This window comes from Tachyglossus aculeatus, chromosome 1, assembly GCF_015852505.1.
Source record: "Tachyglossus aculeatus isolate mTacAcu1 chromosome 1, mTacAcu1.pri, whole genome shotgun sequence".
In the NCBI taxonomy this organism is placed as follows: domain Eukaryota; kingdom Metazoa; phylum Chordata; class Mammalia; order Monotremata; family Tachyglossidae; genus Tachyglossus; species Tachyglossus aculeatus.
The window spans coordinates 158709289-158737074 of record NC_052066.1 but is presented as its reverse complement, the minus strand read 5'-3'; the positions used below and the strand labels follow the sequence as shown (position 1 = coordinate 158737074).

The window sequence follows — 27786 nt, the reverse complement described above, 5'->3', positions numbered from 1 at the left end:
GAGCATCAATTTGTGTGTCAAGGGAAAGTAGTTTGGGCATGGAGACTAAGTGGGACATGATGACTGAAGAAAAGGTGCGGTTCAGAAGATCGGAGGTCTCTGGAGGAGCAGATACATTTGTGGGGAGGGGGTTTGGAAGAGATGGCAGGTGGGAAGGTTGTGGTTGGATAGAGGTATGTCAAAATTGGTGAGGCTAGAGATTGTACAGTGACTAGAGATGATGAGAATGAGTCCATGGTAGTGAGTTGATGAGGTGGGGTGGAGCAGGAAGTTAACGGAGTTGGGAACTGATGGGAAGCAGGCAGCAGATGCGTCATTGGGAACATCCTCATAGATACTGGAGTCCCCAAGGATGAGTGTTGGGATGGAGAAAGAAGGGATGTGAGGAAGGGATCAAAATAGTTCAGAAGTTGGAGGAGGAGCCTGGGTGGTGATAGATGACCAGGACTAGTAACTGGAGTGGGTAGTAGAGGTGGATGATATGGGCTTCAAAGGAAGGAAAAGAGGGGGATGGGGGAAGTTGGAATGATGTGCAAGCTGCTTTGGGAAGCTAAAAGGATACGGACTCCACTCCCCTCTGCCTTTCCCACTATCCTCAACTATCTGCTCCCTTTGCCTTCCCCTTCCTGTCTCCCTCACATCTTCCCACCCAAAGCACAGGCCGCTTGCTCTGTCTTCCAGCCACATGCTGGGTTCATTCTGGGAAACAGGTTCTGCTGCAAGGAGGGGAGGGAACAATGCTTTCAGGAAAGGAGGGATTAGTGGAGAGGTGTGACCCAGCCACCCTTGAGGGCAGCCTTTGGCAGCAGTTGGGGTTGTATCTCATGTGGCTTTGTGCCCCATGCTTGCAGTGGGACTGGCGGGGAGGAGGCTTCAGCAGCATCGTGTAGTGGGTAGAGCACAGGCCTGGGAGTCAAAAGGTCATGGGTTCTAATCCTAGCTCTGCCACTTGTCTGCTCTGTGACCTTGGGCAAGTTACTTCACTTCTCTGTGCCTGTTACTTCATCTGTAAAATGGCAATGGAAACTGTGCGCTTACTGTGGGACCGGGACTGTGTCCAACCCAAGTTGCTTGTATCTACCTCAGAGCTTAGTACAGTGCCTAGAACACAGTAAGCACTTAACCAGTACCACAATTATTATTATTCTTGCTATGCAGTCCCATGAGCTCCTGCGTTAATTCAGCCCTGGCTGTGGGGTCCCATACTAAGCACTGGGGTGATGTACAAACAAAGCTACTGATTCAAGCTTGGTGTTCGGTCCTCTGGAAGGTCTTGGTGTAGGCCAGGGAGAAAGACACTCAGGGAAAAATCAGTCACAGTTACAGCAGTACTGGGGCTCCTACCTGCTCCGTGCAAGGCTAACTATGGTGCAGGCTCCCACAACCTTCTCAATATTCAAAATGTTGGGAAAATTGCTTCAAACCACTCTCTGCTCCTGCAGCTTAGGCAGGGCTGCTTCCCGACAAGGGAGAATGGGGAAGGAAGGGCCACTCTGGTCTTCCGGGGGACAACGGGCCAGCCCCAGATTCCTGGGACTCAGTACTAAATCTTTTGCATGAGCATACTTTGAACAGAATAATGGCTTGTGTTTCCGGAGAGATTTGAGGAAAGATCAGTTAAAGAATAGCCTTTGCACCTCCAGGAGTTTTCGGTTAAGCTTGGCTGCAGAAAATCAGTGATCTCTGCCAGGATTTTTAAAGCAACTAGTCAGTTTTTTAATGTTCTTCATAGTACTGGACTAGTAATTCTGATAAAATGTGTCTTGATTTTTCCTCAGGGTCAAAGTCAAAGTGGTGGCCATGGTCCTGGGGGTGGCAAGAAGGATGACAAGGTAAACAAAAGAGTAAATATATTCTGCAAAGAAAAAAAAAAACCTTGAGCGAAGAAATAGCATATTATACTGATTTTTTTGGTTCCCTACATTTTTAAGTACCTCAAAAAACGATGTATTAGGAAATCAATTCTTCAGATGCCTAATGATTTAAAAGTTTTTTAATCGTGGAATTTTCTAGATATTAGGACTTATGTAGTATTTCTAATTATTAAACAGTCACGAAGAAGAAGTGTTTTTATAAAACCCCGCAATAACGAATTAATGGTAAAGAGAAGCAGCTAGCTGTAGGTTCTGACTTGTTCATCCCTTTAAGAAACTGCCCCTGGGTTGTTCTGCCCCTCTACCTAATTATCAAGTGTGTTTGGTTAGAAAAAGGTTGTATTTGGAGCTTCAGTGTCAAACCATTTACTGAAATATGCTGTTCAAATATATAACCCTATCATTTGAAATGTTAATTATAAAACCATGGGTTGCACCCGGAGAAGCAAATGAAATTGCACTAGATATAAAAAACAAAGATGCAAAAATTTTTAGATTGTGAGCCCCCTGAGGGACAGGGACTCTATCTAATTTCCACCTGTGGATTATTTCCCAGCACATAGTACAGTGCGCTGCACAAAGTAAGTTCTTAAATAAAAATGAATTTAAAATGAATTCTTCAATAAGTTGGGTTTTGCACTTTCTAACCTCGTTTTATTCTGCTGTTCTTACCCAAAATTAAAGGACAAGAAAAAGAAATATGAACCTCCAGTTCCTACCAGAGTGGGGAAAAAGAAGAAGAAAACAAAGGGGCCAGATGCTGCTAGCAAACTTCCACTGGGTAAATAAATGTTGGATCAGATAGATTTGGGGAGGGAGGGAAGCTCCAGGCTGGGAGAACAATGTGAGCAAGGGGATGGAGTTGGGAGAGTCAAGAGCAAGGCACAGTTAGTTATGGGGGAGCGAAGAGAGTGGGTTGGTGAGTAGCAGATGAAGAGAGCCAGGATGTACGGTGGGGTGAGTTGGCGGAGAGGAAGAGATGCAGCTGGATGCAGCCCTAGCCTGACCTGACAGTAGACTGAATGCAAGAATTGCCAGATAGGGGAGAATCCAGGATGACAACATGACTTGAGGCTCTTGGGCCAGGAAGGGTGGTGATAATGAATGACTGAGACAGGAAAGTTAAGAGGAGGAGGTGGAAGAGAAGGAGACCTGGACGAGAAATGAGAAGGTCTGTTTTAAGCATATTAAGTTTGAGGCGTCAGCAGGATTCTAAGCGAAGATGTCCTGGAGCAAGAGGGAATGCAAGATTGCAGGTGAAATCGATGGTCAGGAGTAGAGAGATAGATTTGGAAATTTGCTGCAGAAAGTTGTGTAGCTGAAGCCGTACAAGCAGATGAGCTCCCTGAGAAAGCAAGTGCACAGCGAGAATAGGAGGGGGGGTCCAGAGCAGAGCCGTGTGGAATGCCCAAAAGTCGAGAGAGAGGGGACGAAAGAGTCATTCATTCAGTTGTATTTATTGAATGCTTACTGTGTGCAAAGCACTGTACTAAGCACTTGGGGGAGTGCAATATAACAGACACATTCCCTGCCCACTATGAACTTAAAGCCTAGAGACAAGCTTACAGTCTAGAGAGGAACCAGTGAATGAAACTGAGGTGTGGTCAGAACTAAGAGAACCATGTTGGCAGAAACTGAAGTGTTTTATGTGGTAGGGAGGGGGTTTCAGAGGGTCACTGGCCACCAAGAAGAAAGGGGTAGGAAAGAGTAGAGCTCATGGGACTTGACTATGAGAGGATCATTGGTGACCTTAGGGAGTACGGTCTCAGTTGGGTGAAGGCATCAGCAGCCTGACTGAAATGGCTTAGTCAAATCAATGGTATTTGTTGAGTGCTTATGGCTTGCAAAGCACTGTACTAAGTGCTTGGGAGAGTTAATTGTACAACAGAGGTGGTAGACACATTCCCTGCCCACAGTGAGCTCAAGGAAGTTGGAGGAGTAGACGTGAAGGCGGTGGGTTAATGACCACTTCCAGGAGTTTTGATAGGAATAGGAGCAGGGATATGGGATGATACCAGGGGTGAGGGGGTTGGTACTGTGAGACTAAGCTCTGCACTCGCTCTCTCACGGAGCGCATCCACTCGTATGGCTTCAGCTGCCAACTTTCTGCAGTCTCACAGTCTTTAAGTATGGAGTTAACTAGGGATTTTAGGGTTGCGAATGAAAGAGTGACTAGAGAAGTGGGAGGAAAACCAAGAGAGAATTGTGTTGGTTCAACAGGATTAGATAATGTTTCCCAGAGTAGAGAGTGGTCCCCAGAGTCAAAGGTGACTGGGACATCAAAGAGGACTAGGATAGAGATGAGACCCTTAGATTTTGCAAAGAGGGGTTCAGCTGACCTTGGACAATGCAGGATAAATGGGGCAAAGGGAGAGGAAATGACTGTAGTTGGCCAATAAGGGAGTAGAGTTAGTTATGGCATTTAATATTTAAGTGCAGAGTAAGCTTACTCTGCACAGAGTATGGTACTATCTTTTGGGGTTAGTAGACACATTCTCTGCCCACAAGGAGCTTATAATCTAGAGGGGGAGACAGGCATTAAAATAAATTTCAGATGGGGGAAATGCGGTAGATCCTTAATAAATACCACTAATGGATAGGTTTTAATCTAAGCTCTGCCACTTGCCACATGTGTGATTTGGTACAGTTTCTTTGCCTCAGTTTCTTCATCTTTAAAATCAATGGGGATATGATGCCTGTTCTCCCTCCCCCTTGGACTGTGGAGACCCAAGTAGGACAGGAACTGTGTCCAACCTATATCTACTTCAATGTTCTCTGTAGTCCTTACCATATAGTAAGCACTTAACAAATACCACAAAAATTAGTATTATTAAAATAGTCTTTTAGAATATGATCACAGCAGAGTGAAGTATAGATGGGAGAGAGGCTGGAAGCCAGGAGGTCAGTGAGGAGGCAAATGACACAGTCGAGACAAAATATGAAAAGTGCCTGCTAGCGTGGTGGCAGTTTGGATGGAGAGGAAGGGGCAGATTCCGGAGGAATTGTGAAGATCAAACTGACAGGATTTGGTGACTGACGGACTGTGCAGGTTGAAAGAGAAGGCGGGGGAAAAGATGATGCCAAGGTTAAGGGTTTGGGAGATGGGGAAGACAGTGCTGTGGTAGAAAGTGATGCGAAATTCAGGGAAAGGGGGCTTGGGAGGAAAGATTAGTTCAGTTGTGGACATGTTTAACTTGAGGTTTCGGCAGAACATTCAAGTTGAAATGGTTCAAAAGTAGGAGGAAATATAAGAATGCAAAGGAGGAGAGAGGCAGAATTGGGAGTCAAGAACATAGAGCTGAAGCCACGTGAACAGATTCAATTGTATTTATTGAGCGCTTACTGTGTACAGAGCACTGTACTAAGCGCTTAGGAAGTACAAGTTGGCAACATATAGATGATCCCTACCCAACAGCAGGCTCACAGTCTAGAAGGGGGAGACAGACAACAAAACAAAACATATTAACAAAATAAAATAAATAGAATAAATATGTACAAATAAAATAGAGTAATAAATACGTACAAACATGTACATATATACAGGTGCTGTGGGGAGGGGAAGGAGGTAAGGCGGTGGGGGATGGGGAGGAAGAGGATGTGAGAGGAGGGGGGCTCAGTCTGGGAAGGCCTCCTGCCGGAGGTGAGCTCTCAGTAGGGCCTTGAAGGGAGGAAGAGAGCTAGCTTAGCGGATGGGCGGAGGGAGGGCATTCCAGGCCCGGGGGATGACGTGGGCTGGGGGTCGACGGCGAGACAGGCGAGAACGAGGCACGGTGAGGAGATTAGTGGCAGAGGAGCGGAGGGTGTGGACTGGGCTGTAGAAGGAGAGAAGGGAGGTGAGGTAGGAGGGGGCAAGGTGATGGAGAGCCTTGAAGCCGTGGGTGAGGAGTTTCTGCCTGATGCGTAGGTTGATTGGTAGCCACTGGAGATTTTTGAGGAGAGGAGTAACATGCCCAGAGCATTTCTGGACAAAGACAATCCAGGCAGCGGCGTGAAGTATGGATTGAAGTGGGGAGAGACAGGATGATGGGAGATTGGACAGGAGGCTGATACAGTAATCCAGACGGGATAGGATGAGAGCTTGAACGAGCAGGGTAGCGGTTTGGATGGAAAGGAAAGGGCGGATCTTGGCAATGTTGCGGAGGTGAGACTGGCAGGTTTTGGTGACAGCTTGGATGTGAGGGGTGAACGAGAGAGCAGAGTCGAGGATGACACCAAGGTTGTGGGCTTGTGAGACGGAAAGGATGGTAGTGCCGTCAGCAGTGATGGGAAAGTCAGGGAGAGGGCAGGGTTTGGGAGGGAAGACGAGTTCAGTCTTGGACATGTTGAGTTTTAGGTGGAGGGCAGACATCCAGATGGAGATGTCCTGAAGGCAGGAGGAGATGCAGGCCCGGAGAGAGGGAGAGAGAGCAAGGGCAGAGATGTAGATTTGGGTGTCATCAGCGTAGAGATGATAGTTGAAGCCGTGGGAGCGAATGAGGTCACCAAGGGAGTGCGTGTAGATCGAGAACAGAAGGGGACCAAGCACTGAACCTTGGGGAACCCCCACAGTAAGAGGATGGGAGGGGGAGGAGGAGCCTGCAAAAGAGACTGAGAATGAACTGCCGGAGAGATAAGAGGAGAACCAGAAGAGGACGGAGGCTGTGAAGCCAAGGTTGGATAGCATGTTGAGGAGAAGGGGGTGGTCCACAGTGTCAAAGGCAGCTGAGGGGTCGAGGAGGATTAGGATAGAGTATGAGCCATTGGATTTGGAGCATCTCTGTGCTAAGGCCGGGAGAGCAGGAGTCTTGAGGAGTTGGAATCGTCTGCCCTTTGCTCTTGGAGTATATCTAGCCATGGTGGTGTTTGTTAGTCATTTCCCAGACATTAGCCACACAGCTGGACCCAGAGCACCAGCACCCTCATTTGTGTGCTTGGGTAGTTTTTAGGTGTCTACTTTGAATTCTGAATTTAAGGAATTATAGCTGGAGAAGAATAGAGGGAAAAAAAAAGAAATGTAAGGACCCTTACTATTTTCCTAATGGACTGTTAATTAGTTCAATGCTAAAAATAGAACATTAGACCCCAAAAATGTGCATCATCGTGTGCAGTTTGACTGGAATGACTGAAATGCACATTTTTTTTCTTGGTTTATGGAGTGGTTAGGGAAATGGCAGTCCAGTTCTGATTAAGCATTTACATAGTTTCACCATAATTACATGGCCTTGCAATTTTGCCTTTGGATCTAACAATCTCTTGCTGGTCTCAGAATGATTTGAAAACCTGTCTTCCTTGTCTCCTCCTCCCACCCACTTCCCGTTTCTTATCTGTCCACATACACTAACTGAGCATTTTAGGAGTGCATTTGGATCACGTAATTCTAAAATTATCTTTTAAATTTTGATTGGGATTTTCTCTTTCTTTATGTTTGGGTCATATCATTTTGTACTTGAATGGGAGGAGAATAACTGACTGTCATCTGCTGCAAACAATTATTACAGTGAGGCTTTGTATTTTTAATTTATAGTGACACCTCATACTCAGTGCAGACTAAAATTGCTAAAATTGGAGAGAATTAAAGATTATCTCCTCATGGAAGAAGAGTTCATTAGAAATCAGGAGCAGATGAAACCACTGGAAGAAAAGCAAGAGGTAAGAGACGGGTTGGATGGGCTTCCATCTGCCTATATGAACTATTAGCCATCAGGATTTGGCCAACCTGACGGGGGGAATCAGCTCCAAGTCAGGCAATCCACTCCTCGTCCTCTGTGATGAGCACTGCCAGCTTGCCACACCACTTCCCTTCTACTGCCCATGGGTTCCACCACCACAGCATGCTAAGACCCAGAGGCAAGTGAGAGAATCAGATAGTTCATTGTTTCTGGAACCTCCACCTCTGGCCTACTATCCTCTCCTGGTTCTCCTCTTATCTCTCCGGTCGTTCTTTCTCAGTCTTTCTCAGTCTCTTTTGCAGGCTCCTCCTCCCCCTCCCATCCTCTTACGGTGGGGGTTCCCCAAGGTTCAGTGCTTGGTCCCCTTCTGTTCTCAATATACACTCACTCCCTTGGTGACCTCATTCGCTCCCACGGCTTCAACTATCATCTCTACGCTGATGACACCCAGATCTACATCTCTGCCCCTGCTCTCTCCCCCTCCCTCCAGGCTCGCATCTCCTCCTGCCTTCAGGACATCTCCATCTGGATGTCCGCCCGCCACCTAAAGCTCAACATGTCGAAGACTGAGCTCCTTGTCTTCCCTCCCAAACCTTGTCCTCTCCCTGACTTTCCCATCTCCGTTGACGGCACTACCATCCTTCCCGTCTCACAAGCCCGCAACCTTGGTGTCATCCTCGACTCTGCTCTCTCATTCACCCCTCACATCCAAGCCGTCACCAAAACCTGCCGGTCTCAGCTCCGCAACATTGCCAAGATCCGCCCTTTCCTCTCCATCCAAACTGCTACCCTGCTCATTCAAGCTCTCATCCTATCCCGTCTGGACTACTGCACTAGCCTTCTCTCTGATCTCCCATCCTCGTGTCTCTCTCCACTTCAATCCATACTTCATGCTGCTGCCCGGATTATCTTTGTCCAGAAACGCTCTGGACATATTACTCCCCTCCTCAAAAACCTCCAATGGCTACCGATCAATCTGCGCATCAGGCAGAAACTCCTCACCCTGAGCTTCAAGGCTGTCCATCACCTCGCCCCCTCCTACCTCACCTCCCTTCTCTCCTTCTACTGCCCAGCCCGCACCCTCCGCTCCTCCACCACTAATCTCCTCACTGTACCTCGCTCTCGCCTGTCCCGCCATCGACCCCCGGCCCACGTCATCCCCCGGGCCTGGAATGCCCTCCCTCTGCCCATCCGCCAAGCTAGCTCTCTTCCTCCCTTCAAGGCCCTGCTGAGAGCTCACCTCCTCCAGGAGGCCTTCCCAGACTGAGCCCCTTCTTTCCTCTCCCCCTCGTCCCCCTCTCCATCCCCCCGTCTTACCTCCTTCCCTTCCCCACAGCACCTGTATATATGTATATATGGTTGTACATATTTATTACTCTATTTATTTATTTATTTATTTATTTATTTATTTTACTTGTACATTTCTATCCTACTTATTTTATTTTGTTGGTATGTTTGTTTCTGTTCTCTGTCTCCCCCTTTTAGACTGTGAGCCCACTGTTGGGTAGGGACTGTCTCTATGTGATGCCAATTTGTACTTCCCAAGCGCTTAGTACAGTGCTCTGCACATAGTAAGCGCTCAATAAATACGATTGATTGATTGATTGATTGATTACTATATGACCGGGCAGTTCCCTCATGTGTAAAATGGGAAAAAGATTCCTTGCTCTCCCTCCCTCTTAGACTGTGAGCCCCATATGGGACAGTGGACTGTGTCTGACCTGATTATCCTGTATCCACCCCCGTGCTTAGAACAGTGCCTTGCAAGTAGGAAGTGCTTCATAAATACTACTGTTATTACTATTATTCAAGGAATTATCCTTTTTTTTAAACTGGACCATCCACACTAAAGCTAGTTTGTATTTGTGATGCAGGCACATTCACTTGAACTGTAAAGTAATTGCGGTCAGTAATGTGCCCCTTAAAGTATCAGTGTCATTAACTTGTGCTTTAAAGTTGCTTTGCACATAATAAGCGCTTAACAAATGCCGTCATTATTATTATAGTACTATTGATAGCAGTATGGCATCATTATAATCATTATCAAATGTTTTAAGCTCAGATATTACTTAAGAAAATGCAATGCCACCAGTAATTCATCTAAAACTATTTTAGCATTTTCTTAATTAATTGGCATTGCATTTTCTTAAGTAATATCTGAGCTTAGTTCAAGTCAACCTTGCCCCCCTCCCAGTGATGACAATATTAATATTATGGCACTTATTAAACACTGTGTGCTAAGTTCTGAGGTAGATACAAGGCCTTATGATTAGAAACAGTCTCTGTCCCACACAGGGCCCACAGTCTGTCTTATATCCATTTTATAGATGAGGAAATTGAGCCCAGAGAGATTAAGTGACTTAAGGTCACTCTGAAGACCAGTGGTGGAGCTTGGACTCATACCCTGGTCTCCTGACTCCCAGTTCTGTGCTCTCCACTCGGTTTCTTTTGCTATACCCTCTTGAGTCTTCATTAGTTTTGCTTCACTGCATTTTAAGCATATATTTTAATATCTGCCTTAAACAGGAGGAGAGATCCAAGGTGGATGATCTGAGAGGGACTCCGATGTCGGTTGGCACCCTGGAGGAGATTATTGACGATAACCATGCTATTGTGTCTACGTCAGTGGGTTCAGAGCATTACGTCAGTATTCTGTCTTTTGTGGACAAGGATCTTCTGGAACCAGGTTGCTCTGTTTTGCTCAACCACAAGGTAAATTGAAAAGTGCTCTCAGGTGTGCCAGTTTTGTCCTCAAAACAAAGAATCAAATAATTTTTAGTGGTGAAGAGTTTAAAGCATTTTATTTTTGAACCTTCATGTTACCTTCATATTTTCTTAGCAGTAAGGGAACAAACAGAATAGTGTTGGTAAAAAGCAAATTTTAGGAGAAGGGAATTGACAGCATGTCAGAATTACCATGAGAGGTCAAGAATTAGAATAGTCTACTGCGATTTGGCAAGAGGTCTTTGGTGACCTCGGAGAAGGAGGAAGGGGCTGTGGGATAGCATTTATTGAGCACCCACTTTGGGTGCTACACTGTGCTATTGAAGGAATATAGAAGTGACGCATTCCATGCCCTCAGGAAGCTTAGTTATACTCTAACAAAGGGAGACAAACATAAAAATATGTACAACTAGAAGTACTAATAAATAATTTAGTGCACATGTAAGCATGAGTGCTGAAGTGGGGGTACAAATAAGTTGAAAAGTGCTAGAGGTGGCTGACCTGTGCTGGGAAATGAATTAGGGAAAGCTTACTGGAGGAGCAGGGATTTTAGGACGACTTCAAATGTGAGGAGAACCGTAGCCTTTATGATTTGGGAGGGGGAGTTGTTCCAAGCTGGGAAACAGCACTGGAAGAGTCGAGAGGGAAGAGCAAAGATGGAGTTGGGAAATGATGGGTGAAGAAAGCAGGTGGGTAAAGTGGGGCCAGGTGGTGAAGAGCCTCGAAGTAGACTATGAGGAGTTTTTGTCTGATATGTAAAGACATGGGTAGCTAGTGGAGAGTTTTGAGATGAGAGCTAGAGGAGAAATGTGGGCCAACACTTCAGCTGGGGGAGCTGTGCAGCAGCGAATCCTATAGATTGGAGTATGGGAAGAGGCTGGAGGCCAGGAGACCAGCCAGGAGGCTAATGTAATAGCCTCGCTGCAGCAAGACCGGAGCTTGGGTGGAGAGGAAGAGGTGAATCCCAGTGATGTTGGCCAGAGAAACTGGCAAGATTTGGCGGACTGAGTGGAAGAGTTGAACAAGAGAAGTTAGGGATGACACTAAGGTTGCCAACTTCTGAAGCAGGGAGGATAGTGCTATTGATTGAAATGAGAATGTTAGTTGGGCAGAAATGGGTGTAGGGGGAAAGATGAGTTTTGTTTTAGACCCAATGAGTTTGAAGTGCTATCAGGACATCCGAATGGCGATGCCCTGGAGGCAAGAGGATGTGGGACTGCAGGTCAGGTGAGCAATTAGGGTGAGATAGATTTGGGAGTTCATCGATTTACTTAGAGGTGGTAGCTGAAACCATAGGAACAGATGAGCCACCCAAGAGAGCTAGTGTAGAGTGAGAAGAGTGGAGGACCCAAAAAAGAGGCTTAGGAAACACCCACAGTAGGAGGATGAGTGGCAGAGTAGCCAGAAAATGACCTTCAGAGGAAGCAGGCAGTTTAGTAACAGGAGAATCAGATGAGTACTCATCAGACAAACCTAGTCCCGACAGTTAGTGCTTTGAGGAGGGAGAGGACCACAGTGTCATTAAAGAGCATCAGGATGGAGTATGTTCCTTTGGACTGGTAGAGCCAAATGATTGAAAACCAGATGGCAGAAGGTCAAGAAGATAGCTGGTGGAGTGTGAGTAGAAATGGGAGCAGGGAGATGGGGTGATAGTTTGAGGGGACCATGGGGTTGAGAGGGCTTTTTTAAAATGGGGGAAGACCCTCGTTTGGGAAGTTGAAGGTGGCTGTGAAAGAGAGGAGAGTAGGAGCAATTGCCTTTAGAAGGGGAGAGGGTCAAAGCATAGGTAAAAGGGGTTGGATTTATACAACAGTTGGGACAACTCTTGGTAGACAGCTGGGAAACTGAAGAAAATGTGGAATCAGGAGTAGAGTATGTTGCAGGAGTCCTGGAGAGATTTGGGAAGTTCCCACCTGATGCCTTCAATTTTCTCAAAGAAGAAACTGACAAGGTCATCAACCTAACCTTCTTTTCATTTTCATCTTGTGTGTCTGCCTTCCCTTCAGGGCAAGATCGTATATGCCCACTCTGTTATACTTTTGCAAGAGCTTAGTACAGTACTTTGCACACAGCACTCGATTGATTGTTCACTATTTTGGCCAGGTTCACGCTGTGATAGGAGTTCTGATGGACGACACAGACCCCCTTGTTACAGTGATGAAAGTGGAGAAAGCGCCTCAGGAAACCTATGCTGATATTGGTGGACTGGATAATCAAATTCAAGAAATTAAGGTATAGTCAGACAGTGATGGATCACTTCCATTTGCAGGAAATAATTCTGTTTGGTCAGAAATGTGGGGCCCTTATTGCCTGTGTCCTATCTAGTGGGCCATGGAGATGAGAGGCCACGCTAACAGTTTAATGTCAGAAAGCTAGTCACTTGGGGGAGGTGGGATTCTTTTACTCTTTAGTTAACCCAGTATGAATCTGCCCAGCAGCTACTTCATTATTTCCTTAGAAAGCTGTCCTTCCCAAGTCCCTGAATTGCAGAGCTGGGAGTGTGCAGAAGCATCCCCAGTAACCTTCATCCTGGGCCTCACTTGGTTGAGCATTATGTTCCTTCTCAGCAGTGATTGGTGTGGGAGGGACAACCTTCTCCTGCTTTCAGTGGATGCTAATCCTTTTGTCCTAGGAATCTGTGGAGCTTCCTCTCACCCATCCTGAATATTATGAGGAGATGGGTATCAAGCCACCCAAAGGAGTCATTCTGTATGGTCCACCTGGCACAGGTACCCTACATGTTTAACTGTGTACACATGCTCTCACTGTGTGTCTCAAACAGTATTTCATGTGTTTTTTATGTCCCGAAGTGGGAATTTAAAGGAAGACCCTCCCCTACCTCCCACCCAGTTTGATTAAGAACAAGCATAGTCAAGCCTTGGGTATATCTCCTGACCTTTTTTTTTTGGCCTATATGCCCTCCGGGCATTGTGTGTTGGAAGTTAAGGCAGACGTGCAAGCCCAGAGCATCCCCAGAAATCCAAAACTGTTACAAGTCCTTGCGAGGGCAGGCCTTGATTTGATTTGCTTTGGCTTCTCGCTTTTACCATTTTCTCAAAGCACCCCTGCCTCTCGCTTCTCTTCCACCACTAATCTAGGTCCTCTTTCTTTCAGAATAAAAAGTTACTCAAATCTGTGGAGTTTCAGGTCCCAAGAATACTACACATACTGTGGTATTTGTTGAATGCTTGCTATGTGCCAGGCACTATACTAAGTGCTGGGACGTTTGGACACAGTCCCTGTCCTACATGGGGCTCACAGTCTCCATCCCCATTTCACAGATGCGGTAACTGGAGCACAGAGAAATGTAGTGACTTGCCCAAAGTCGTAGAGCAGACAAGTGGAGGAGTCAGGATTAGAACTCAGGGCCTTCTGACTCCCAGGCCTGTGCTCTGTCATCTAAACCATGCTGCAATTCAAACAGACTATCCATCCTCTGCTCACAGTACTTTTTTTCTTTCCTAGAAGTAGAGTAGTAATATTTTATTGAGTACCCGGAATTCATTCAATGCACCCTACTAAGTGCTTGGGAAATACTTCTTTATTTTGTAACACATTCTCTGCCCACAAGGAACTTACGCTCTAGTGAGTGCAAAGGGAGCAGGAATCGTTATCCCATTTTCTTAAAAGGAGCCAAGAGCCAGATTGACTTGTCTGTGTTGGCCCAGCAAATTATTATTATGATTGTATTTGTTAAGCACTTACTATGTGTCAAGCACTGTTCTAGGCGACAGGGTAGATGCAAGATAACAACTGGCAGAGCTAGGGTTGGAGCCAAGATGTCCTGTGCCCAGAGTGGTGCTCCACCCTCCAACCCTCACTGTAGAAGAGACTTTGTCCTTCCTAACTGGAGTGTGTTTGTGTAATCCAAACTAGGTAAAACACTGTTAGCCAAAGCTGTAGCAAACCAGACCTCGGCAACCTTCCTGAGAGTTGTTGGCTCTGAGCTAATACAGAAGTACCTTGGGGATGGTCCAAAGCTTGTTCGGGAGCTGTTCCGAGTAGCAGAGGAGCATGCACCGTCGATTGTATTCATCGATGAAATTGACGCCATTGGCACCAAGAGGTATGCTCTCCTTTGGCTTTTGTAATAGTAATTAATAGTGGTACTTGTTAAGCACTTACCAGGTGCCAAGCACGACTGAGCACTGGAGTAGGTACAAGATCAGGTGAGAGACAGTGCTTGCCCCCCTGTAGGGCTCAGTTTGGGAGGGAGAGCAGGTATTTTAATCCCCATTTTACATATGGGGAAAGTGAGGCACAGAGCAGTTAATTTACTTGTCCAAGGCCTTACAGCAGGTAAGTGCCCATGCTGGAATTAGAACCCCCTGTGCCCTCTCAACTAGGCCACAGTGTTTCTTTATGATACATTTTAAGAGAGAAGCCTTCTTAGTAAATTATGTCTTTCCTTGAAAGCACACCATGCCTCAGAGTCAGGGGCTAAAATCTGAAGCAGGCATTAAAATAAGAAAAAGGACAGATAAATTGTGCGGTAGTTCTGTTACTCTAATTCTCTAGAGAGTTGGAATACAAGCCATTTTCCATAGTTTCCTAAGTTGCTTCATTTGATTTTGTTCTTTTAGAGTGGTGAAGTAGGATGTTCATCAACAGTATTTGAGTGCTTCCTGTGTGCAGAGCACTGTACTAAGCACTTGGGAGAATACAACAGAGTTGATACACATTCCCTGCTCACAATGAGCTTACAGTCTAGAGGGGGAGACAGATATTAACATAAATAAATAATATTTATGGTATTTAAGTGTTTACTGTGTGTCAGGCACTGTACTAAGCACTGGAATAGATACAAGATAATCAGGTCCCACATGGGGCTCACAGTTCAGGTATTGAATTCCCATTTTGCAGATGAGGGAACTGAGGCATAGATAGATAAGTTGTAACTTGCACGGGGTCCCACAGCAGGTAAGTGGTGGAGCAGGAATTAGAATCCAGGTCCTGACTCCTGGGCCTATGCTTTTTCCACTAGGCCATGCTGCTTCTCTAATGTATAATTTATTTAATGTATATTATATGATTTATAGATTTGTACATAGGTGCTGAGGGTGGGGTGAATGTCGAGATGCCCATAGGTCACAGATCCAAGTGAATAGGCAGCACAGAGGGGGGAAAGAGGGCTTATTCGAGGAAGCTGTCTTGGAGATGGGATCTTGCCTCTAAGCTGCTGTTCCCTTTGTCTTCAGTAAAGTCATACACAGTCCATGCTAAAGTAAACACTTTATCTTCACTGAAGATAAAGACCTCTCCTCTGCCCTTCCTCTTCAGTCATAAAGTGGAGCTTGGAAGGACTAGGCAGTCTTCCCATACACATTTACCAGGCCTCTTTTGGTCCTGTACAGCCTTCCTTCCTATCCCAGAACCTGTGTGACTGTTCTGTTGTTCCTCTCCCAAAAATCAAGCCCAGCAATCCTAAAGGCTAAATCACCTTTTCCTCCAGTCTGGATCAGGTCCAAATGAGTGAATTCGGTTAGGATGTCGTTTTGTTCAGTACCAATACGACCTGTGTTTAAAACACAGTTTCAGTGCCATCCACAACATGGCTCCTTAAAAGAGGTTAGATAACATCCATTCCATTGTCATTTCTTCACATACACTGTACAGTGATTTTTTACAATGACCCAATCTAAAATTAGACCATTAAAGGGTTTTAATGCAGCAGCTTATTTGTCTCTCCATTTATTTCTTTTCCTACTCCCCCTCGTCAAAGGTACGATTCAAATTCTGGAGGTGAAAGAGAAATTCAACGAACAATGTTGGAGTTGCTGAACCAGTTGGATGGCTTTGACTCTAGAGGAGATGTGAAAGTTATTATGGCAACGAACCGAATAGAAACTTTGGATCCTGCATTAATCAGACCAGGTAAAGGCCTTGTAATATTGGAAGGCAGAAGAACTTTTACTTTAAATAACTACTTAGGATTAGGATAAGTAGAAAACAAGTTTAGGAAGGTTTGTAGCTCAGGGCTGAATTAATGTATGCTAATTCTAAAAATTAAACCACTTTGAGTAAGCCAGAGACAGGGACCAGTTTTCTTTTGGTGTGGGAGTGGGGAGAAACTTGATAAAACTGTGGCCTGAAAAGTTAAACGTTTCAGAAAATCTGTTTGATGTAACTTACCTAGGGGTAACAGTAAAATGTAGGGCATGAGAATATTTCGCCTTTAAAATTCATATAGTCCATATTTGCTCAAAAGGTTTGTGGTTATTAGTTCAGAAAGCTACTGGTTTGAGTTTTTTTGAACTTAATGCCACCAGTCAGTTACTGGATTTAATAACTGAATATTCTTAAACTTCATTTGAAGCATACACAGAAAATGTGTTTACTAAAACTGTTAATATGCCTAGAGGTTTTTTTTACAGGGATTTTTAATGAAAAAATGAGCTAGTTACTGAACTGTGATATTACTGGAACAAAATGTTTCAAGAGTTAGCCAGATCTGTGGTCCTGATCAAGATGGATCACCCTCTCTAGCTTTCACCTAACCTTCAACCTTTCAAAAGTAGGGTGAAAGGCAGGGGCTCAAGTGAACGAGGCACTGCTGTCTTTAAATGTGCCATGATCAATCTTGAGAGGAGGCACTTGTGGATAGCACTGAAATTGTGTTTTAAACACAGGTCGTATCGACAGGAAGATCGAGTTTCCCCTGCCAGATGAAAAGACAAAGAAGCGCATCTTTCAGATTCATACCAGCAGAATGACTTTAGCTGATGATGTAACTTTAGATGATCTGATCATGGCTAAAGATGATCTCTCTGGAGCAGATATAAAGGTGATGCTTTAACACACTTTGTTCAATGGAACTAGGTGCTGTTTTTTTGTTTTTTTAAAAAAATGCATTAATATTTCCATTTTAATTTAGCTGAAATTGCTGCCATCATTTAAAACGTTTAGAGTACATCGTTTTCTAGTGCCGATCTGCCAAACTGTATAAAATTAAGCACAGTAAATGTTATAGGCAGTTCAGCAGCCCCCTTGTCATTAACGCAGGTAGCAAGGTAGGGAGCTCTCCCGCCACCACTGCCAACTTTCATGTTTTAGTGACTAGCTGTAGCAGAGCTTTACACTCGGGTCAGAGTACCTGTACTACCTACAGGTGGGGAGGGTGTGGAGGAAAACCTAGTGGCAGTAAATTGCTCTTTAGTTTTAATAAGCCCTGTTTTTTTTTTCTTGCAGGCAATCTGTACCGAAGCTGGCTTGATGGCTTTGAGAGAACGCAGAATGAAAGTAACAAATGAAGACTTTAAAAAATCAAAAGAGAATGTTCTTTATAAAAAGCAAGAAGGTACCCCAGAGGGACTCTATCTCTAATTTAGCCAACTTGCCTATCAGAGCTGTGAGGAAATTACCTTGTCTTAAAAACATCTGTGGAAATCTGCAGGAGGGGAAGGAGAGAATATATCCCTGTTTGCTTCTCTTTGGGCAAAACAAAGCATTTTATATATCTTACATCTGGTACTGGGAGGGGTACTCACCAGCCTGTACTAGTTATTGTTCACCACAATCCTGAGAATTTCGCAATAAAACATGAGCTGTTTCAGAAAGAATGCAATTATTTGTAGGTTGATTCCCTTCTTCCCAGGGCTGTATCATAGACAGTGAGGTGCAGGAATGGATGACAAGATGCCTAACCAGCCTCTCTTTGGTGAGGTGAAATTAGGGTAACAGAAGAGAAGCTTTTCAAGATACAATGAAACCAGGCCAGCACAGGTGATCCGTTGCCAGTTGTGTGGCTTCAGCAATGAGGTGAGTGCCTTAGGACTGGAGTGATGAGAAGTCCCTAGCAGGAGGCACTGGAAGTAAAAAAAAAAAATGTACTAGGCAGTAAGAGGCTGACTTTCACATACAAGATGCGGAAGTGATGGTTAGTGCTTTGGTTTTGGCCTAATGTCACCATCAGTATAATCTTTAAGTCTAAGGTGACCTAGATTTGTCATTAAACAGTCAATTAACAGTATGCTTGTATCCACCCAAGCACTTAGTACAGTTGCCTGACATTACTGACAGCCAATAGCCAATTTTGGTGAGAAGTTCAGTGGTCTCCTTTGCTCCCTAGCAGCTTCCTCATCCAGCACTGAGGCAACATTACCGATTATGACTCCCCGACATAGACAACCCTCAGGCCTGTGAGGTTACGTATTTTTTCTTAGGCCCTCAGAGAGCTAGAATTAGAAATGTTTGGGTTTTCAGCTTTTTGTGGTCTCTATAGAACATGGTGCCAGACCCTAGCCATGAGCCCCAAAGGGGTGGGATGTCTGTCATTTTAGGTTGGCGCTACTGGACTTAAATCAACAAAAGCCTAATCTCCTCTGGCCACAAATACATTTCTTGTAAGTTATAAACAATAATTAAATGAAAGATTTCATAAATGCAAACTCCCAGGGTAAAGAACAGCATTACTAGTTGTTTTGTTTTTACCCAATAAAGATTGTAAAAAAAGAGGCAAGCAGGTGGTGGACTATATAAGATGCCACAGAGTAACTAGTACTAAACTATACATGTTTTCAAATTACTGCATGGAAGTACTTTAATTTTAAAAAGTGTAAAAAATATTAAGTCTCTAAACTTTTACATTGCAATATTTACAGTTTTTCACAGCCTTTTAGATAGAAATAAAATAATGCTGCCTAAGTTATTGAGTGCTATAGGAAGTAACTCTAAAAATTCTAAATGCCTTCATTCACAGGACATACATAAGTCAGCATTCCCTAAATGGGGCATCTTCTTGGCTGAGAGATTTTGCAGGACTAAGGGGAGTTGGCATTCTTGACCTTTCCAGAAACCCATTCAGGCCCCTGGGCAAACAGCTTTCACTGAGTAAGCCCGTTGAGGGCAGGGAGGGTGTCTACCAACTCTGTTGTGTGGTACTTTCCCAAGCGCTTAGTACAGTGCTTTGCACACAGTAAGCACTCAATAAATGTCATTAAGGATAATGGTTTTCCGCTTCCCCTGAGGTGAAGTGCTCTCTGACCTATTAAGAGACTCCTTCAGGGGGAACAACTGGCTCATTTCCTATAATTTCAACTAATTCCTAATCTAGTGCAGACTGCAAGACACAAGCACCTTTGGCTTGATATTGGGTAGGGACCACCTCTGTATGTTGCCAATTTGTACTTCCCAAGCGCTTAGTACAGTGCTCTGCACAAAGTAGGCACTCAAATACGATCGAATGAATGAAATAGGGTCCACTGCTCTGCGGCTGAGCCTGAACCGTACTAAACAGAAGTTATTAGAATGGAACCTAACAAAAGCACAATCCAACCACAAATGGTTTCAACCATCAGTAAGCATTTCAGCATAGGCTCCCTGTACATAAACAAATGGTTTTAAAGCATAATGATCTTTATGTGAACTTCAATTTTTTTTTGTTGTTCTTTTTACCAGTTGGCTAAAATGGGCAAAATCCTGCTCTCTGTCTTGTGCTATATTAAAACAACAAATTTTTCCAGGCTAACAAGAGTCTCTCAAACAGTACCATGCAGTCCACTGGATTGTGAGATAGTGATGTCTTCACCTTGGAAACATGAAATTGGTAACATTCTTTTTAATCTTCTAGCAGCAGTTCCAACTCTTCTAGTGGTAGTCTTACTCTTAACTCCTTCTCTGTCATTAGATCAAGTATCACTTGGAGCTGATCAGGAAAATACTCCACCGCGTCCAGGTACAGCACCTAAAGGGACAATTGCATACCATGAACTTGGGCCAAACTGTAACCTCACAGGCAGGAGTCAAGTGAACTCAGAAACATTTGAAAGCAACAGGCTGAGGACTGTTCCCTACCAGTTTCAGCCAACAGTTTGAAACAAACACTGGAAGGTATAGCCCCAGAGAGGGCTTGACCTCACTGAAGATGTGTTTTAGAGGAACAGGAGCAGGGGGGAAATCAGACACTTTAAAAACATCACAGCAATTTTTCCTTCAACTGCCCTGGGCACACTCCTATCCAGAAACACACAAACAGGACAGCGGAACGAGGAACAATCTGTGGTCCCTGCACTGGCAGTTTTCTCCATAGGTGCCATTTTCCAAGTCATAAGGACACAAAGTGTACATGTATACACATAGCTACATATACACCCAGAAATATTATAGAATTGAAAAGAACTGAGTTTTCCTTGAAGTGGGTCAGCAGCCCTCGGCAGGAAGAAGGGAGAGGCCTTTTTCCCTGGGGGCTGACCGTCTGCACTGAGCCATCCTCCCTCACTCCCTGACAGTTGCCCCTCTGCCCGGCCATTACCCTGGCACAGAGAGTGAGTTGGACCTGTGGCTGTGGAACTGATAACCTCTGCATGCTCAGCATGTGCAGAAGACCTTGTCGAGCTCTCACCTATCTTTCATGTGCACCTAAAGAGTACTGCATTCAAGCTGACTTGAGGGGAAGGTGAGAAGGGTAAGGAACAGTCTTCTATTCCACTTTCTTGTGGAAGCCAGGTAAAAAGTACAAGACCAAAAACATATAAAGGCAAACACATATTTCCCATCCCACTTTCATTCAATCTTATTTATTGAGTGCTTACTGTGTGCAGAATACTGTACTTTCCCGAGCATTTAGTACAACAATAGTGACATTCCCTGCCCATATTTGGCATTTCAGAGGTGTCATTCTTCACCCTTACCTTTGCCCAAGGACAGCTCTGCAGTGACTTGTAGAATATGCCTGTGCCTTTTTTATCTCCTAAAGATACCTGAATAGAAAAAGATGAATGTGAGCGTGCTAAAATTTGGAAAAATAATCATTGTGGTACGTGTTGAGTGCTATATGGAAGCACTGGAAGATGCAAGAGCATCAGGTCAGTCCTAGTTCCTGTCCCATATGGAGCTCAGTCTATGAGGGATGGAGAAAAGGCAACTTATCCTCACAGGTGAGAAATTGAGGCACAGAGAAGTTAAATTACCTGGTAAATGACAGTCAGGTACCCAGGGCTTGACTTCTAGTCCTGTGTCTTTTACATTAGACTTCGCTGTGCCTCTCAAAAAAAAGTTAAAAGAAAAATTACAATACTAAAGAAAATTTGCCTAAAGAAATAAAAAAAATACAAACAAAAACCACAAAGTGCCCCATTCAAATTAAAAATATATTCTTGAGAATTTCTGAATGGGCACTACAGTATTCCTGGGTGTAATAGTTATCCCAGACTTTTTTTTAAGAAACTTTGGTTTCTCACATTAGTCTGAGTTTAACTCTTCACAGTGCTAAGCGCTTAGTACAGTGCTCTGCACATAGTAAGCGCTCAATAAATATGATTGATTGATTCACATACATTAGAAAATAAGCAATTTTAAAAGTAAGCAAGTTATCTCTACAGTTGCATGTTTTCAGGCATGCCATCTGTTGAAAATAAAAGAATTTTTTCCATTTAATATATATTAGACAACCCCTCATTATTAAGTGGAAAAAAATTAGCTGGAAAAGCTGAAATGGCTAAATAATTCATAATGCCATACAGAAGCAGTGTGGCTTCGTGGATAGAACATGAGCCTGAGAGTCAGAAGAACCTGGGTTCTAATCTACCTACCCTGCTTGGCGTGTGACCTTCGGCAAAAGCCTTCGCTTCTGTGCATAAGGTACCTCATCTATAAAATGGGAATTAAGACTGTGAGCCCCTTGTGGGACAGGGACCTGATTAACTTGTATCTATTCCAGTGCTTCGCACATAGTAAGTGCTTAAGAAGTACCATAACAATAATTACAGTGTCAACCCAATCAACAGAAACTTCAAATTCCTTTTTTTTTTTTAAAATGAAGTCTCTCTCTTTTGTACAGCAAAACACAAAAGCAGAATCCATTATTATGACCACGAAAAACTGCACAGCCTAGTGGAAAGAGCATGGGGCTGGGAGTCAGACTGGGTTGTAATCCTGGCTAGAATTTGCTAAAAGAAATGAGAGGTGGGGAGGAGAGGAGAGGAGAGCTTCCCTCTGCCCCAGCCTGGGCCTTCTGTGCCTTTTTCATCCTAATTAGAGAAAACACAGTAGAATGATGTGTAACGGTTCAGTGTAAGCAAGCCCATTCCAGGCTGAGCTTTAGAAGTGAAAAGATGGCTGATTACTTCCATCTTGTGTCTCTACATTTAAATTCGTTTAAATTTGGCTTGTGATGCTCCGTCTATAAGTTGGATGAATTTTCCTTGTCTTCTGCCACATCTTGTCTAGAAGCAGAATGATCTAGTGGAGAGGGCACGGGCCTGGAAGTCAGAGGACCTGGGTTCTAACTCCAGCTCTGTGTCACGTCTGCTGTATAACCATGAACAAATAACTTCTCTGTGCCTCAGTTCCCTCATCTGTAAAATGGGGATAAAGACTGTGAGCCCTGCATGGGACCTGGGCTCTAGTCCCAGCCCTTCCATTTGTCTGCTGTGCGACCTTAGGCAATTCACTTAACTTCTCTGGGCCTCGGTTACCTCATCTGTAAAATGGGGATTAAAACTGAGAGCCCCATAAGCGACATGGATTGTGTCCATCCTGATTAGCTTGGAACTACCTCAGTGCTTTGTTAACGGCTTACTAAATGCCAGGAACTGTACTAGAAACGGTACCTGTACCAGGAACTGGGAAGCAGCATGGCGTAGTGGGTAGAGCACAACCCTAGGAGTCAGAAGGTTATGGGTTCTAATCCCTGCTCTGCCACTTTTCTGCTGTATGACCTTGGGCAAGTCACTTCACTTCTCTGTGCCTCGGTGACCTCATCTGTAAAATGGGGATTGAGACTTTGAGCCCCATGTAGGACAGGGGACTGTGTCCAACCAGATTTGCTTGTATCCACCCCAACGCTTAGTACAGTGCCTGGCATATACTAAGCACTTAATACCATTATTATTATTACTAACGCCATAATTATTATTGTTTGTATCTCCTGGAAATGCACCGCTGGGGTTTTACTGAACATTTACTTTGCAGGTTCATCTCTCTGGCAATTCTCCTGAGCATTCTAGAAGTTGTCCTGCTATACCATGCATCTGTGTCACATCTGTTCTCAGAAAGGCATCACAGCCAGAGCCATTATTATAAATGTGGTATTTGTTAAGCACTTACTAAATGCCAAGCACTGTACTAAGCACTGGGGAAGATACAGGATAATCAGATCCCACATGGGGCTCACAGAGTAATTAGGAGGGAAAGCACATATTGAATCCTCAATTTGCAGATGAGGGAACAGAGGCACGGAGAAGTTAAGTTACTTGCCCAAGATCACACAGCAGGTATGTGGCAAAGTCAGGATTAGAACCCAGAACATCTGCCTCCATGGCCCTTGCTTTTCCCACTAGGCCACACTGCTTCCCAAATTTCAAGACAGGATACCCAGGCGTTCGTCATTGTTTTCTCTAACCACATGGTTTTGTGTACATCAGTCAGTTTCTATGCTCAATTTCATCAGCTGTTAACTGGAATGGGTGGGTGGGATTATGAGATGAGGCCTATTAAAGTATATCAGAATGAACTGCTACCTTTTGGAGAGAGGAGCAGAGCACCTCTTTCAGAAAATAATGGTATTTATCAGGTGCTTACTATGTACCAAGCACTGTGCTCACAATCAGAGGGAGGGAAAGAACTGATATTTTGCCCCTATTTTACAGATGAGAAAGCCGAAGCACAAATAATTTAAGTAACTTGCAAGCAAATGACGGAGCCAAGTCTAGAACCCAGGTCTCCTGACTCTGTCCTTCCTTTCTTCCACTATACCATGTTGCCTTTTACAGTAAACCTGTCATTCATTACTCTGCAGAAGTACAGCCTTCACAAAGAGGTTTTGCACCTTCCAGAACACTTAACCCAAGCCCATGATCTATTACAATTGCAAGGTCCCCACAAACCAACCAAAAGGGTCTATACGGTTTTCTACGTGGGAGTTGGATGTTCTCTTCAGAGCACATCACCAATTGATTTTGCCTATATCACTCACTGAAAAATCCATTTAAAAAATTCATCATATTTGACCATAAGTGCCAGTGGCCAAAATCACTGCCCATTAAATATGTGCTCTGGACATGACCTTTCAAAATCAACATCCTAGTCTGAGTCAAAATTTATTTTGAGATCACTGAAAACCATGAATGAAAAAATTCTGAAAACCTCTGACCCCTCTGTTACGTCATATAAGAAGACAGCACCATCCTGGAGATGGTCATTTTTGCTAAAAAAAAGTACAACTACTATCATCAATTGTATTTACTGAGCACTTACCATGTGCAGGGCACTGAACTAAGTACTTCAGACACATTCCCTGCCCACAAAGCACTATATGCACAAAAGCTCAGTGTTGGCAAACGGATATTAGCTCTCTTCGTATTAGAGAATATTGGGTTAATGTTCTTTTTAGAGCACTTAACCCAGCACTACAGAGAGTGGTAAGATTGTAACAGAATGTAACTTTCCTTTGGAAGTAGCTATTGAGAATGCAAAAGAGCACACACATTACCGAAAGAAAACATGTGTCTTTGCAAGCCTGCAAAAAGTCAAGACCAAGTTAGTTTTCTCACCAAAAAGTGCACGTACATCCTCCATAACAATGGGCAGTGTGTGCCACTCTCTTCCTGAGTTGCATTTTCAAATAAGACTTTGATTCGATTTGTTAGTCCAGTTTCAGGAATGGTTGAATGTATTTCTCCAGAATCTACCCTATAAAAAAGGCAAAGAAGTTACATTCTTGTTTCACTGTACAGAAGACAGGAGGAAAATTTCACCATTCCACAGTTAAGCAAACTCAAAACATAATCTGCTGTCAGATGGGAAATATTTGGAAATTTGGTTCCTAATGGAAAGTTGGGTTTTAATCAATAAAGTGTAATTAGATTTAACATGGGACAAAGACCCCTGGCGTTTTTAAGTTAATTATCCCTTTAAAGTAGAAAAAACTAATGTGCAAGTCAAAAATTATCTTTTTTGGAATGAAATATTATTCAAGTCTTTTTCCCAATCTTGTGATAAGTAAAACATGAGACATCAGTAACTGTTCCAATGATTAAGCTGCCATGTGTTTGAGATTACACAATATTTCCTGATGAACAGTGAATACTGTATGTAGCCTTTCTGACTTGCAGGTTTAAAAAGAGATATTTAGTTTTTACCTTAAAAAATAAAAATCACACCTTAACCTACGGCTTCTGGCTGTATTCTGCCTTATGATGAGATTTAGACCATTTTTAAAAGAACCTACAGGTATGCTGTGAATGCTAGTAGGAATGGAGACTTCATATCCTTGGGGCGGACTCTGGGAAAGTTGCTCCTGTTGAAATGTTTAGGTGATATTTTGTTCGGACTTTGCTGACCATCATTGGGATGGACCTTGATTCAGTACTAAACAGACAGCTAAGGACTGAATTTTAGCAGCACAACCAGAAGTAACCTACTTCAAAAATTTGCAGCCTCTACATTCATGCACCCAACACATACACAAACACAGTTTGACATGTTGGTACACATTAAATTTGACTTTTGAGAATTTTGAGCTGCAGATCTAGTGAGGATGTCCATTAACTTGTTATTGTTGTCTTTAAAGAAACCCTCAATCAGGAATTATGTTACATCAATCATTCTGCCACACGTATAAAAAAAGTGCAGTTTCCACACTTTCTCTTAACAATCCTCACAGAGTTAAGTTTCTTTGGGGTTCAAAAGTTTGGCTTCTCTCACTGATGAAAGAATGAAAAAAAAAGTACCATTCCTCTCCAAACTCGAGCTAGTTGCCTACTAGAGAAGCAGTGTGGCTCAGTGGAAAGAGCACGGGTTCATGGGTCAAATCCCAGCTCCGCCGCTTGTCAGCTGTGTGACTTTGGGCAAGTCACTTAACTTCTCTGTGCCTCAGTTACCTCATCTGTAAAATGGGGATTAAGACTGCGAGCCCCACATGGGACAACTTGATCACCTTGTATCCTCCCCAGCACTTGGAACAGTGCTTTGCACATAGTAAGTGCTTAACAAATACCAAAATTATTATTACAACCACTGTCCATTCATTCAATCATACTTATTGAGCACTTACTGTGTGCAGAGCACTGTACCAAGTGCTTGGAAAGTACAATACAGCAGTGAAGAGAGACAATTCCTGCCCACAAGCTCTTCCTCTCCAATTCTCTCTTTGACCCCCTCCAATCTGGCTTCTGCCTCCTTCACTCCACAGAAACTGCCCTCTCAAATATCAGCAAAGGACTCTTTCTTGCCAAACACAACAAGCCTCTACTCCATCCTAATCCTCTTCAGTGTCCCATCTGCCACTACAGACCACCTGTTTCTCCTGGAATTATTATCCTACCTTAGCTTCACTGACCCTATCCTTCACTGGTTCTTCTATGTCTCTGGCTGCTCCTTTTCTTCTGACTTTTGCAGACTTCTCCTCTGCCTCCCACCCCCTAACTGTGAGTATCCCTCAAGGCTCAGTTCTGGGTCCCCTTCTATTGTCCTCATACACTCCCTTGGAGAACTCATTCACTCTCGTGGCTTCAACGATCATCTCTACATGGATGATTCCCAAATCAATCTCCAGCCCTGATTTTTATGCAGTCTCAATTTCCTCCTGCCTTCAAAACAACATTACATGGATGTTCCGCCGACACCCAAACTTGACAAATCCGAAACAGAACTCCTTATCTTTTCATCAAAGCCCTGTCCACCCCACGACTTTCCTATCATGGTAGACAACACCACAACCTCACTCTCTCATAGGCCTGCAACCTTGGCATTATCTTTATCTCTCCCATTCAACCACGTATTTAATCTGTCACCAAATCCTGTCAGTTCAACCTCACAATATTGCTAAAATCCACATTTCCCGCTTCATCCAAACTGCTACCTCATTAATCCAAGCGCTTATCCTATCCTGCCTTGATTACTGATTAGAGAAGCAGCATGGCATAGTGGCTAGAGCATGGGCCTGGAAATCAGAAGGTCACGGGTTCTAATCCTGACTCTGCCACTTGTTTGCTGTGTGACCTTGAGCAAGTCACTTCACTTCTCTGTGCCTCTGTTACCTCATCTGTGTCCTTCCCTCCCAAACCTTGTCCTCTCCCTGACTTTCCCATCTCTGTTGACGGCACTACCATCCTTCCCGTCTCACAAGCCCGCAACCTTGGTGTCATCCTCGACTCCGCTCTCTCATTCACCCCTCACATCCAAGCCGTCACCAAAACCTGCCGGTCTCAGCTCCGCAACATTGCCAAGATCCGCCCTTTCCTCTCCATCCAAACCGCTACCCTGCTAATTCAAGCTCTCATCCTATCCCGTCTGGACTACTGCACTAGCCTTCTCTCTGATCTCCCATCCTCGTGTCTCTCTCCACTTCAATCCATACTTCATGCTGCTGCCCGGATTATCTTTGTCCAGAAACGCTCTGGACATATCACTCCCCTCCTCAAAAACCTCCAATGGCTACCGATCAATCTGCGCATCAGGCAGAAACTCCTCACCCTGGGCTTCAAGGCTGTCCATCACCTCGCCCCCTCCTACCTCACCTCCCTTCTCTCCTTCTACTGCCCAGCCCGCACCCTCCGCTCCTCCACCACTAATCTCCTCACTGTACCTCGCTCTCGCCTGTC

At 44.2% G+C, this 27786-nt stretch overlaps 2 protein-coding genes across 2 annotated transcripts in view; one reads left to right on the top strand and one right to left on the bottom strand.

Moving 5' to 3' along the window:
- The first annotated feature begins 1771 nt into the window (after positions 1 to 1771).
- Positions 1772 to 17802, top strand: PSMC1 (proteasome 26S subunit, ATPase 1). Its single transcript, XM_038746521.1, has 10 exons — positions 1772 to 1832; positions 2559 to 2655; positions 7378 to 7502; positions 10049 to 10234; positions 12350 to 12478; positions 12879 to 12975; positions 14123 to 14312; positions 15969 to 16120; positions 16876 to 17030; positions 17435 to 17802. Exons 3-10 carry the CDS (start codon positions 7443 to 7445, stop codon positions 17567 to 17569), a joined length of 1104 nt encoding a protein of 367 aa, XP_038602449.1. The 5' UTR covers positions 1772 to 1832; positions 2559 to 2655; positions 7378 to 7442; the 3' UTR covers positions 17570 to 17802.
- Positions 17803 to 17880: 78 nt separating this feature from the next.
- NRDE2 (NRDE-2, necessary for RNA interference, domain containing) overlaps positions 17881 to 27786 on the bottom strand; it is a 66035-nt gene continuing 56129 nt past the window's right edge. Inside the window, exons 12-14 of the mRNA XM_038746509.1 lie at positions 24736 to 24874; positions 20875 to 20943; positions 17881 to 19928 (exon numbers count right to left, since the gene is read on the bottom strand). Of these exons, the coding sequence (XP_038602437.1) occupies positions 19803 to 19928; positions 20875 to 20943; positions 24736 to 24874 (334 nt within the window). The 3' untranslated portion in view covers positions 17881 to 19802. The remainder of the gene's footprint in view (positions 19929 to 20874; positions 20944 to 24735; positions 24875 to 27786) is intronic.

Coding starts and splice junctions, on each gene's coding strand:
- PSMC1 (XM_038746521.1), top strand. CDS start 7,443: ATGGAAGAAGAGTTCATTAGAAATCAGGAGCAGATGAAACCACTGGAA. Junction 10,235..12,349: donor CTGTTTTGCTCAACCACAAG/GTAAATTGAAAA, acceptor TATTTTGGCCAG/GTTCACGCTGTGATAGGAGT. Junction 12,976..14,122: donor GTATGGTCCACCTGGCACAG/GTACCCTACATG, acceptor AATCCAAACTAG/GTAAAACACTGTTAGCCAAA.